Genomic DNA, 13,691 nt, shown 5'->3' on the forward strand with positions numbered 1-13,691 from the left:
AGAAAGTACAAATTAACAGAGTTTTTTCCAGATAGGGGGGGGGGAGCTCCTCAAAACATTCTGTCTAGGTATTCAGACCATAAAGGCTGACTGGCTATCTTAGAATTCCCATTATCCGGAATTTTAACTCTCTTTGAGTAAAAATTGATATTTTGTGGTGCATAAAACGTCAATGAAAACGTCAATGAAAAATTGCACAAAACGTCAGTCTGCTGGAGCATAATCTCGTTTTCACTGGAAAAGGGAACTAGATGTTACGATTTACTTACAAATTAGCCCTCTGCCAAACATTCCATGACCCATCACTCGATAAAATTACCCTTGGGAAAAAAAGAAGGATTAATAAAAAAAAAGCAAAAAAATGATCTTTCTTGAAATGATCTTCCTTTAAAATGATGGGGTTTGAGTTGCATGGAGATTAAGCCAAACAGGGGTTGAGTTGAATGGGGATGAGTTTAACAGGGATTATGTTAAACGCGGATTAGGTTCAGCTCAATGGGTTGAGCTGAACGGAGTTGGGTTAAACAGACGTGAAGTTAAATGGAAACCCAGTAATATATCTTCCTATGAATTTTATCAGCTGCTTAGAGTGACTTGGTCAAATTATTCTGAACTTATTATTCTGAATTTTCGACAGAACTTATCATTTATAGCTATAATTTCCGGTTTAAGGATCCAAAAGCTTGAAAAACATGAATTTAAAGCCGCAGAACCGTTGATGATTGAGTGGGGGAGGGACTTTCACGGGGAACCGAGTTCCTCCAATATATGAAAACCCTACAAAAGATTGCAAAATGAGATTATTAAGGAAGGACGAGTGGATGCCAATGTAACTTGCCACTCGTTTAACTTAACCTCTTTCAACTCAACCCATTTAAATCAGCCCTCACTTTCATTCAAATCAACTCCTATTCATCTCGAACCCCGTTTATCTTAATCCGCGCTTAATTTAACTCAATAAAGTAAAAGGGTTTGAGTTTAAGGGGTGTAGAGTTGAACGGGGTTTAGCTGGACTAGGATTGAGTAAAATGGGTTGAGCTAAATGGAGTTGAGTTAAATGGGTACTGATTTACAACCCATATGTGCCTCCTTAGTTCTTGCCTGATCAACATATAACTTATTTTGTGTTCAATGGCCATCAACTACAACACTACTGTTTAAAGATTTGTCCCCTCTCTTTATCTAGTAAATTTCACCATCCAGAACTTGACAAAATAAAAAAAAAAATATTTGTAGGCAAATGACCGGAAGAAAGTATACCCCATTATGCATATCCTCTATTTGGACAAAAAAAAGCCCAAGATTGTAGATATTTAATTTATTCTAATGCTTTTGATTCTAAAAGTAAAAAACTTACTTGCAGCATTTCCAATTACCATTGCATACATATAAGTTCCTAGTAATACTCCCACGGCTGTTACCGTAACCTTTTTAGCTATATGGTTCATTTTTCGTTTTTTGCCAGGATTCCTGAAAGCATTAAGAACAATTAACAAGAACCAATAACTGATAAGAGCAATTAACGATTAAAGAAAAAATATTACAGCAATTTTAAGTCATGGGCAGTAGCGCAATCTATATTTATAATTAAAAAAAAAAAAACAAGTTTTTTAGCTGAAAGTAAGGAGCGACATAAAAACTTAAAACGAATAGAAATTACTCCGTATATGAAAGGGGCTTTTCCTCATCAACGCTTCGCTCTTTACGCTAAAGTTTGACTCTTTCTCTCAATTCTTCTTTTTAAAACAGTAAAAAACTTTAGCGTAAAGAGCGGGGCGTTGATGAGGAAGCAGCCTCTTTCATATACGAAGTAATTTCAGTTCGTTTTAAGTTTTAAAGTCGCTCCTTACTTTCAGTTAAAAAAAACTTGTTTTTTTATTAAATTTCTGAACGTTTTTGAATCAATGCATGTTTTGATTTTAACTCTCCGCAGAGGAATAATTAAAACGAAATTTGCATTTTTTTTTTTTTTTTTTGGCTAAATGGCTTTCTCATAATTTTGATCGAATGATTTTAAGAAAAAAAAAGCGGGAGAGGAAGCCTAGTTGCCCTCTGATTTTTTGGTTAATTAAAAAGGCAACTAGAACTTTTCATTTTTTACGCATCTTTATATTAGTAAAAGATTTACGTAACTTATAAATTAGCTTACGTAAAGAACTTTTGTATTCTATTTTTTTTATTAAATATATGAGGGGGTTCGCCCCCTCGTCAGTACCTCGCTCTTTACACTAAAGCTTAAATTTTGTCCCAATTCATTAAGAATGACCGCTGAATCACAAAAGCCGTAGAATAAATAGCTAAAATTACTAAAAATACTTTAGCGTAAAGAGCGAGGTATTAGGAGGAGGTGAGCCCCTCATATGGGTAATAATTTCTGTTTGTTTAAAGTTTTAATGCTGTTCCTTACTTCCAGCTGAAAATACTTTTTCATATTTATTTTTTCATTGTTTTTTTTTCAAATAATGCTAGTAAATCCTGCGCTCCCTTCATGGAAATTTTCTTCCCCCATGACAAATTCTCGATGGAAAGTTCCCCCAACATATCCCCCTCTTCTCAACCCCTCCCCCAACCAAAGAATCCTCCTGAAAACGCCTGTACACTTCCCAATAACCATTACTATGTGTAAGCACTGGTCAAAGTTTGTAACTTGTTGCCCCTCCCATGGGGACTTTGGGGGAGTAAGTCGTCCCCAAAGACATAGTTATAAGGTTTTTCGACTATGCCGAATAAAATGGCTATCTCAGAATTTTGATCCGTTGACTTTGGGAAAATAATTAGCGTGGGAGGAGGCCTAGGTGCCCTCCAATTTTTCGGTCACTTAAAAAGGGCACTAGAACTTTTCATTTCCGTTAGAACGAGCCCTCTCGCAACATTCTAGAACAACTGGGTCGATACGATCACCCCTGGGAAAAAAAACAAAAACAAAAAAACAAACAAACAAATAAACACGCATCCGCTATCTGCCTTCTGGCGAAAAATACAAAATTCCACATTTTTGTAGATAGGAGCTTGAAACTTCTACAGTAGGGTTCTCTGATACGCTGAATCTGATGGTGTGATTTTCGTTAAGATCTCATGACTTTTAGGGAGTTTTCCCCCTATTTTCGCGAATAAGGCAAATTCTATGACTTATTGGGGGTGTTTCTCCCTATTTTCTAAAATAACGCAAAATTTCTCAGGCTCGTAACTTTTGATGTGTAAGACTAAACTTGATGAAACTTATATATTTAAAATCAGCATTAAAATGCGATTCTTTTGATGTAGCTATTAGTATCAAAATTTCATTTTTTAGAGTTATCGTTACTATTCAGCCGGGTCGCTCCTTACAACAGTTCGTTACCACGAACTGTTTGATTGCGAGTATGTTTGAATCCTCAATAATTGTTGAAGTGTCAGAAGATATTATCATATTCGTAATGTCTACTCTACTATCCGTACCATGTTTTTATTTCAGTCATTTCCTAGCTCATATAATGCGTACATAATACTATTATTATTTTATTATCATATTACTTATCACTCTATTCTATATTTATAATTTATTTTATTTTAAATAATAATTACAAGCTTTACATAGAGGAAAACCAGCAGCAAAATTCAGGCTTGGAAGGGCAAAATAGTCAGAAATTATAAATGGGAGGGGGGCTGGTTCATTTAAAACTTAATTCCTTCCCTCTCAGTTTTTCTTCCCTCCCAGAACGTATTAATTTGTCATGCTCACCTACAAGAGTGACAGTACAGCTGACCAAGCGGATCAAACAGTTCATGGTAACGAATTGTAAGTAAGCAGCGACCAGGGCTAAAAGTAATGGAAACACTATAACCGAATTTCATAATAATATATGCATCATAAGAATTACTTTTTATAGTGTTATCAAACGTAAAAGAATGGGTCCAAAGAATCAGATTTCTATGGTGATCTCATACATAAAAAAAAAATCATCAAAACCTATCAAACGCTATGATCCTGATTAAAAATCTACTAGTTTTTGAAGGAGAAAATACCCTCAAGGAGGCAAGCGATCTTGACGAAAAACCCACAATCGAATTCAGCACATCAGTGAACCAAGCTGTTGTGGTTTTAAGCTCCTATTTGTTTCTTTTCCAGAATGATGATCACGCATTCGTATTTACTTATTTTTCCCCTGGGATTATCATAATGAAACAATAATCCAATAAAATTTGGAGAGACGGATCATTCGAATGGACATTAAATTTCTAGTGTCCTTTTTAGGTAATAATAAAGATTGTGCAACAGCAAAGCAGCGTAAGTTGCTATCAGTGGAAACTTCTGAGATAGCCAATCAATTTAAAATTTTTTAAGAAATTGGATTTTGAACATCACAATTTCTGAGACAGATATACCACTTAGTTCAAAGATAAAGATGCTACCTCTCTTCCCTTTTATCAAAACCTTAACTCCAAAAGACATTCAATCCAACAATATTGAAACAGCCATTTTGTTCAAAGTAATCAAAAGATCCAATAAAGATGTCTTCGCATATGATAAGACCCCCAAAGAGCCTGAGGCAAGGGCCGTAATAATCCAAATTGGTATTTTTCTTTAAAACAATCCATGCCTAGGTTGTGAAAATAGTATATCTGTAACTTTTCATTATCAGTTATTGGTTTTAAAGTGAATATTCTCAGGAATGATAAACAATATAAAGCTTGATCCTTCTGGGACTATTGAGGGGGATATTCAACTAGATTAAAAAAACAACTTAGTACATCCAGGTTGTCAAAATCGTGTATCTGCAGTATCGCAGGAACGGCTAAAGATATTAAGTTGAAACTGTAAGGGGATGCTGAATGGGGTTTCAACGAAGAAAAACAAACACAATTGGTTGCAAGGTTGTAAAAAAAAACCCTTTCCCGCACCTTACTACGCATACACTGACGTAAAATCCAAGGCTAAAAAGTTTAAAGAGTCAGAAATAGAGAGAGATTAGTGATGCCTGTGATATATTTTTATTTTCTTATTCCATTTTCATTCAATTGTGTTCTTTTTTTTAGAATTCTCTCAAAAACACACTTTCGAGTATGTTATCCAGAGATTAATTTCGAATCGAAGTCTTAGTTGAAGAACCATCCTAAGCCTTGGATTCAAATCAAACAATTTTAAATAAAAGCTGTTTTCAATAAAATGGAAGGCAACGCTCAGGCCACTTTATGCAACGCAAGAAATTAGATTAGAATCCGATAGTTTAATTCTGGATCAGAAAACCTGAAAAAAAAAACTGAAAATTAACCAAAATTAAAAATTTTGGTAATAAAAATGATCAGAAATTAGCTTAATAAAATCATTCTAAAAAGGAGTTTTCCAAAGAAAAGTAAACAGCCATGTTCAAATAGTTCGTAGTAACGAACTGTAGTAAGAAGCGACCCGGCTCAATAGTAACCAAACTCTAAAAAATGAAATTTTGATACCAATAGCTACATTAAAAGAATTGCATTTTAATGCTGATTTTAAATATATAAGTTTAATCAAGTTTAGCCTTACCCATCAAAAGTTACAAGCCTGAGAAAATTCGCCTTACTTTAGAAAATAGGGGAAACCCCCCCCCCCCTAGGAGTCATAGAATCTTAACAAAATCACACCATCAGATTAAGCGTATCTGAGAACCCTATTGTAGAAGTTTCAAGCTCCTATCTACAAAAATGTGGAATTTTGTATTTTTTGCCAGAAGGCAGATCATGGAAGCGTGTTTATTTGTTTGTTTGTTTGTTTGTTTTTGTTTTTTTCCCAGGGGTGATCGTATCGACCCAGTTGTTCTAGAATGTTGCGAGAGGGCTCATTCTAACGCAAATGAAAAGTTCTAGTGCTCTTTTTAAGTGACCAAAAAAATTAGAGGGCACTTAGGCCCCCTCCCAGGCTAATTATTTTCCCAAAGTCAACGGATCAAAATTCTGTGATAGCCATTTTATTCAGCGTAGTCAAAACACTTTATAACTATGTCTTTGGGGACGGCTCACTGCCCCAAAGTCCCCGTGGGAGGGGCTACAAGTTACAAACTTTGACCAGTACTCACATGTAGTAATGGTTATTGGGAAGTGTACAGACGTTTTCAGGGGGTTGTTTGGTTGGAGGGAGGGGCTGAGAAGAGGGGGAAATGTTGGGGGAGCTTTCCATCGAGGAATTCGTCATGGGGGGAGAAAGTTTCCATGAAGAGACCGCAGGATTTTCTAGCATTATTTAAAAAAAAACAATGAAAAAATAAATATGAAAAAGCTTTTTCAACTGGAAGTAAGGAGCAGCATTAAAACTTAAAACGAGCAGAAATTATTAAGCATATGAAGGGCTCACCTCCTAATACCTCGCTCTTTACGCTCAAGTATTTTTAGTAATTTCAACTATTTATTCTACGGCTTTTGTGATTCAGGGGTCATTCTTAATGAATTGGGACAAAATTTAAACTTTAGTGTAAAGAGCGAGGTACTGACGGGGGGGGGGGGGAACTTTCTCATATATGTAATAAAACATGAGAATACAAAAATTCTTTGTGTAAGCTAATTTGTAAGTTACGTATATCTTTTACTAATAAAAACATTCGTAAACAACTGAAAGTTCTTGTTGCCTTTTTAAGTAACCAAAAATTCGGAGGACAACTAGGACTCCTCCCTCGCTCCTTTTTTTCAAAAATATTCGACCAAACTATGAGAAAGCCATTTAGCTAAAAAAAATAAATATGTAAATTTCTTTTTAATTATTCATCTGTGGAGAGCCACAATCAAAACAGGCATAAATTCAAAAACGTTCAGAAATTAAGTAAAAAAAGTTGTTTTATTGGAAAGTAAGCAGCGGCATTAAAACTTAAAACGAACAGAAATTACTTCGTATATGAAAGGGGCCGCTTCCTCCTCAACGCCCCGCTCTTTACGCTAAAGTTTCTTACTGTTTTAAAAAGTAGAGTTAAGAGAAAGAGTCAAACTTTAGGGTAAAGAGAGGGGTGTTGAGGAAGAAGCAACCCCTTTCATATACGAAGTAATTTCTGTTCGTTTTAAGTTTTAATGCCGCTCCTTACTTTCCAATAAAAAACTTGTTTTTTTTATTTAATTAAAACCTAAAACGAATAGAAATAGAGTCACAAACATTTCAAATTTATATGACAAGAAAATACTATCTGAGGATAAATGAAGCTCAAAACGAACAGAATTTAATATAAATCATCAGGTTAAAACATTAATATAACAGATACTAATATAGACGAATCAATAAATCCTAGGACGAGTAGAAAGTAAAATGAATAATCAGGTCAAACTTAAAACGAACAAAAAATACTACGGACTAAAATAGGGCTGCCGGTCCCTTTACTCTTAAAACTAAACCCTCAATCAAATAAAACAACATAGATAGTATAGCTGTGAACTGGTATGAACCGGAAAGTATAGTAAGACAGGGTTCCGATAAACTTTATAACGACTTTGTTTGAGGCTTGAACCGCTCTGGATACTTTATCGTCTAAAAGTTTTTTTTTGTCGGAGGTGGAATTTGAAAAGAAACTGACAAAATTTGAGAAAACATGAGAATGTATAGGAAAAGACATAAAATTCATAAAATGGTTTTTTTTACCATATAGTTATTATGGTAAAAAGTGAGCGTGGTAGGGGGCCTAGGTGCCCTCCCATTTTTTGGTCTCTTAAAAAGGGCACTGGAACTTTTCATTTCCGTTAGAATGAGCCCTCTTGCGACATTCTAGGACCACTTGGTCGATAAGATGACCCCTGGAAAAAAAAACAAAAACAAACAAACAAATAAACACGCACCCGTGATCTGTCTTCTGGCAAAATATACGAAATTCTACATTTTTGTAGATAGGAGCTTGAAATTTTGCAATAGGGTTCTCTGATACGCTGAATGCGATGGTGTTATTTTCGTTAAGATCCTATGACTTTTAGGGAGTTTTTTCCCCTATTTTCCAGAATAAGGCAAATTTTCTCAGGCTCGTAACTTTTGATGACAAAGACTAAATTTGATGAAACTTATATAGTTAAAATCAGCATAAAAATCCTTTCATTGAAGCAAAAAATCCATGTTTTAGCAAGTAATGATCTGACCGCTTCGCTTTACATACGCAATACTGTCATGCCACCTATATTATTTCATTCAGTTTCCCAGGGACCAGAATTGGCAATGTGTCCACGATTATAATAGCTATATTTTGTATATTTTGTGTCTTCCCTGGTTTTAGCTCCTGAAAGGTGCCAACCTCTATATGCATCTTACCTCCTCATATACCTCCAGAGGTTCACAAGGCGTCGGTAAAGAGTCGCAAAATATCTCCTAAGGGGACAACAGCGTAAGTATAGTCCCACAGTTCTTTTCTGTATACGCCCAAAGTATATATTTTGGCAACACTGATTAACACTGGAGATGACTGTTGGGTAATCTGCACGTTCCAAAAGCTCGTACTGATTTCAAAGAACCCGATTTTAATTTGATTGAGGAAACTAAAGAGATCATTCCACAACGTGCCGTTTTTGACTAAAAAACAACAATTTTAGACCAAATAGGGCCAGAATAATGCAGAGAGAAAAAATCTTTGAGGATGCCAGTTTACATTGGATACCAAGAATCTTAAATTAAACCTCGCGAGTTTCTGAGGACAGACGGGTACGCGAAGGCATATTTCTTCAATAAGCACAAATGTGTCCATTAAAAAAGGAACGATCTAATATAGACAATAATCTGAAAGTTCCGTTGGACTTAATTCTGTGAAAAATATAACTCGAGAAATGCATTTTTAGGGCGAAATTCTCAACATTTTGGGAAACATTTCCCAAGTCGGTACAAAGGTGGTAGTAATTTAACCTTTAACCTAATTTATTTGAAGGAAAATATTTTAAATAAAAGTTCGGACTAGGTACTAAAGGTTGTCTGCTCCTTTTTATCCTACAACGATTTAAGGTTTGAAAATAGAAGATTGGATTTGTGGATTGAAGGTAGGGGATAAAAGACACTCCAAAGCGCCTACGTATCCAAGAAGGGGCAGGGTGTATCTTTAAGTCTGTGCTACTTCATTTGAAATATCCAGAATATACTATATTCCTTATAATTATTTATACGAGTTTCCGTACTTTCCGTAAAATTTATCAATTTCTCTGCAAGTTAAACTTCAGTTAAACAAGTGAAACCCAATCTAAAATTTGGTTAAACAAGTGAAACAAAGGCTTAAATTCAGCTAAACAAGTGAAACACAAGCTTAAATTCAGTTGAGGGTGCGACCGTAGGGGGTGACGGTATGGAGAAACACTCAAATTTAGTGTAGTTTTTGTTTTTCTTATCTTACTCTATATAATTGGAAAACGTCCATGACTTGAAACCAATCAAGGACCTGAAAACGGTCATTTGACGATACCAACAAAATCCTGAAGCAAGTTTTCTAAACTGGGGAAGCAGAGTCGGCTGCTTTCGGCTGCTTACAAGAGAGTGTATGTTGTTTTCTCTTGTCAAACAGACCCGGTGGCTAGTATAGTACCAACAGCAAACCAGTAGCAAGTAAAAGACTAGGTGATGGCAAAAGTACGCTACGCGTAAAGTGGAACGTCTTATGCGTGAAGTAAACAGGGGATGTGATGTGAGCCATACGGGGCGAAACAAGTTGCACACCAAGTTGCAGAGCGTCCTCGAAAAATTTCTGCAAAACAAGTGCATAATTTTCTGATTAGCATAAAAACTAGTTTTTCGACAAGAGAATTTAAGATCTTAGTAGTTTGATTAGCAAAAAACGGGTCAGACGCAAAAACATTTGCATCAGAGTGATTGCACGAATCAAAGCGAAATTGTGCAATCCGAAATGATTATGCAACTTTGAAAAATTGGTGTGTTCAGCATCCGTTTGTGTATTTCATGATTTTAAACTTAGCTTAGGATATTGTGTAGGTAGATGACCTGTACTAAAAAAAAATGGTTTAAAGTGTTGTGCTAAAAAAAAAAAAAAACAAGCAGATTATAATGGATTAGAAGGGATTCAATCAGCCTGTGCACATATTTAGGGCAACTCAAAAATAATAGACAGAAATTTCTTTCTTATCATAAACGCAATTTCTATAGTACTAATACACAACTACCATCAATTTACTGCAATAAAAGGCCACATATATTGTGGCCTTTATATTGGGGCGTTATATTGGGGTAATTGTTAATATAGAATTTGAAAGTTTTAACTTTTTTTTAGTTTACTGTAGTGTATTGTACCACCCATATTGACTAAAGAAAGAAATCTAAACGTTCAGATCCCTCTCCAAATTCGAAAATAGATATTAAAAATATTTAATTTGTCTTGAAATAATTAAGTTTATCCTGTACAATAAGGATTTTACGAAATTGCTGATACTATAGTCGTTTTGAAGCAAATATTCAAACCCCAGTAATACTCCAGGCTACTCTATTCAGAGTAGAATAATTGCTCAAACGGAGCCTCGGACCCATCTACCCAAAGGCTTATACCTTTATCCCTGTAATTCCTTATATTACACATATAATTTCCCCGTTACATATATACACAAATATTAATTTCCCCATATATACACAATTTCTCCGTTGTTGCGGTTTTTTTAAAGCCCCACTCATTGCAATAGATGTTGTACCCCCCTGAAAAAATGGTGTCGTATATGCTTTATTTAACGGAGTCAGAGCTGCTATGAGCTTTACAACTCCTGTTCATTCCCGTGAATTTGTTAATTCTTTAACCTACCGTCATTAAGAAATCGTCATTGTAAATCGTAAAAGTCACTTTTAAGAGCTGAAAGAAAATGATTTGAATCAAAATTCCAGTCGTTCTACTATTCCCATATATTCGTGTTCTTTTTTAATTCTTCGAACTTCCCGAAAAAAGAATCGGTTCAAAGAAATCTTGTCGAGAATCGAAGTTTAAATTTTTCATGAAATTTTCTTGGAGAAACTGTCTTCTGGGAAAAAAAAGTTAAAATTCCACATTTTTGTAGATAGGAGCTTGAAACTTCTACAGTAGGGTTTTCTGATACGATGAAGTAGACGGTGTGATTTTCGTTAAGATTCTATGACTTTTAGTGGGTGTTTCCCCCTATTTTCTAAAATAAGGCAAATTTTCTCAGGCTCGTAACTTTTGATGGGTTAGACTAAATTTGATGAAACTTATATATTCAAAATTAGCATTAAAAATTAATTCTTTTGATGTAACAATTGGTATCAAAATTGTATCCGTTTTTTGGTATCCGTTTTTTAGAGTTTCGGTTACTATTGAGCCGGGTCACTCCTTACTACAGTTCGTTACCACGAACTATTTGATACCCAAAAATGAAGGATCTCCTATACCGTTGTCTGTCAATTAAGACGAGTCACAATACAAATTACGGCGGGGTTTTACCTGTTAGAAAAACTTTTATTCGCCTCTTTCACTGACATTGAGCTACTTAAGAGTTAAATATAAACTTAAAAAAATTGTAGACAACGCTATGAATCATATGATTATGCTAACTATGTCTGGGAGTAATTAATGTTAGTTTCTGTAGCTTAAAGCTTACCAGTTTCATTCCAAAATTGTTTCAACGTGGTGTAATGACGTAAATACGACTTCTATTACAACTGCTTAAACGAAACAAAAGCGACATCGTGTCATTAAACACGTATGCTGAAATATATTCCATGAATTTCTAAAAATACTTTTCTTATGTCTTCATTAAAAACTGTAAAATTGTTGCCTCCCTTCATTTTCGTGAATTGGTGCCCCTAGAAACAATCAAAATAACAGGGGGGGGCTACATAGTACATCTACCTAGCTGGGCAACAGACAACCATAGAGGCATCACCCACGCTCATTACATTTCTCTATCATCTCAATGCACGAGTGAACCTTTAAAGCAACACATAAGGGAAAGGCCAGAAACTACTATAAACGGGTAATTACCCTTGACAAAAAAGTCAGTTATTGTAATTTAGATAATCTCAAATGTATAACTAGTTCGTTTATGGGGAAGTTCTTCTTTGTAATTTGCTCTTTAGCTTGTTTCGCCACCCTCAAGGCGTGTCGGCCGGGGAGTGGCACCAAATGAGGTTAACAATATTTGTCAAAGTGCATCAGCTTAGTGGCCATTGTTGCCCTTCTACTGGACACTTACAAATACAAAGTTACTATTCGATTAACGAAATTACTTTTTTTCTGAAAAAATAAAAATAAAGGAAATGGGAGAGCATAGATTTTGAAATGTTTAGTTCTGAATAAGCATGAAGCTCTATTTTTTCAGGATTCAGACATTAACATCAGCCGGAAACAGAACTATGAAAAGAGCCTAATTGCTGATATTTAGTTAGAATACAAGTGATTCTAACAGAGGCGCCATTTGGGGGGGGGGGGTCAGGGGGCCCAAGCTTCCACCACAAAGGGCCCTTTTCCGGCCATAATTATCCATTACGTCCAACATAATCCATTCTGTTCAAATGATTTGAACTAACTGCACGCCTATTAGCCAAAGAGCGTAATTACCTGACGACTCTTGGGGTAATTACGCTTTTTGCTATTAATCATTGTAAACTTTGAAAGTAGGTTAGATTCATAATAAAAGTCTCAAGTTCCGTCAAATGCCCCATGCCCACCCCAAGATTTGGCCCAAATGGCGCCTCTGGATTCAAATGCTGAGCAATATGTTTCATATTCCTCTATATGGCACAAGTTTACTCCTTCAAATTTTAAACTGGGAGATTAGAGAATGATCGATATTTATTTTAGCATTGGGTGTGTTGAGGAATATGTTTCATATTCCTCCATATGGCACAAGTTTAGCTCTTCAAATTTCAGACAAGGAGATTAGAGAATAATCGATATTTATGTTATCATTGGGTATGTTGAGAAATATGTTTCATATTCCTCCATGTTGCACAAGTTTAGCTCTTCAAATTCCAGACAAGGAGATTAGAGAATAATCGACATTTATGTTATCATTGGGTATGTTGAGAAATATGTTTAATATTCCTCCATATGGCACAAGTTTGCTCCTTCAAATTCCAGACAAGGAGATTAGAGAATAATCGATATTTATGTTATTATTGGATATGTTGAGAAATATGTTTCATATTCCTCCATGTTGCACAAGTTTAGCTCTTCAAATTCCAGACAAGGAGATTAGAGAATAATTGATGTTTATGTTATCATTGGGTATGTTGAGAAATATGTTTATTATTCCTCCATATGGCACAAGTTTGCTCCTTCAAATTTCAGACAAGGAGATTAGAGAATAATCGATATTTATGTTATCATTGGGTATGTTGAGGAATATGTTTCATATTCCTCCATATGGCACAAGTTTGCTCCTTCAAATTTCAGACAAGGAGATTAGAGAATAATCGATATTTATGTTATCATTGGGTATGTTGAGAAATATGTTTAATATTCCTCCATATGGCACAAGTTTGCTCCTTCAAATTTCAGACAAGGAGATAAAAGAATAGTCGATATTTGTGTTATCGATATTTACGATATGCACACAAAGAGGAGAGGGGATTTAAGCTTCGACAATGTAAAATATTCTTCTATGGTTCACTTTATTATCTTAATTTACCCCCCCCCCCCCTTCCAGAAATAAATTTATGCATAAGGGGCTTGATTTCCATGTTTAAGGAGTATTTGCTCTGATTGGAATTTCTCAAATACCTTCGTTAATTGGTATGTCTAACAATAAAGCACTTGGTAAATGTATCACAGTTCATACAATTG

General features: G+C 35.1%; 2 protein-coding genes across 4 annotated transcripts in view; both read right to left on the reverse strand.

The window, feature by feature from the left end:
• The window catches only part of LOC136024832 (facilitated trehalose transporter Tret1-like), a 222,639-nt gene that overhangs the window by 171,634 nt on the left and 37,314 nt on the right, over positions 1-13,691 (reverse strand). The gene's annotated exons all lie outside the window — the stretch shown is intronic.
• Positions 1-13,691, reverse strand: part of LOC136024831 (carbohydrate sulfotransferase 11-like) — a 44,755-nt gene that overhangs the window by 29,871 nt on the left and 1,193 nt on the right. Inside the window, exons 2-3 of one of the 2 annotated variants that reach the window (XM_065700315.1) lie at positions 3,722-3,799; positions 1,358-1,470 (exon numbers count right to left, since the gene is read on the reverse strand). In XM_065700315.1, coding sequence (XP_065556387.1) covers positions 1,358-1,448 — 91 coding nt within the window. In that variant the 5' untranslated portion in view covers positions 1,449-1,470; positions 3,722-3,799. The remainder of the gene's footprint in view (positions 1-1,357; positions 1,471-3,721; positions 3,800-13,691) is intronic. The other variant, XM_065700313.1, reaches the window with a different exon arrangement.

This window comes from Artemia franciscana, chromosome 3, assembly GCF_032884065.1.
Source record: "Artemia franciscana chromosome 3, ASM3288406v1, whole genome shotgun sequence".
In the NCBI taxonomy this organism is placed as follows: domain Eukaryota; kingdom Metazoa; phylum Arthropoda; class Branchiopoda; order Anostraca; family Artemiidae; genus Artemia; species Artemia franciscana.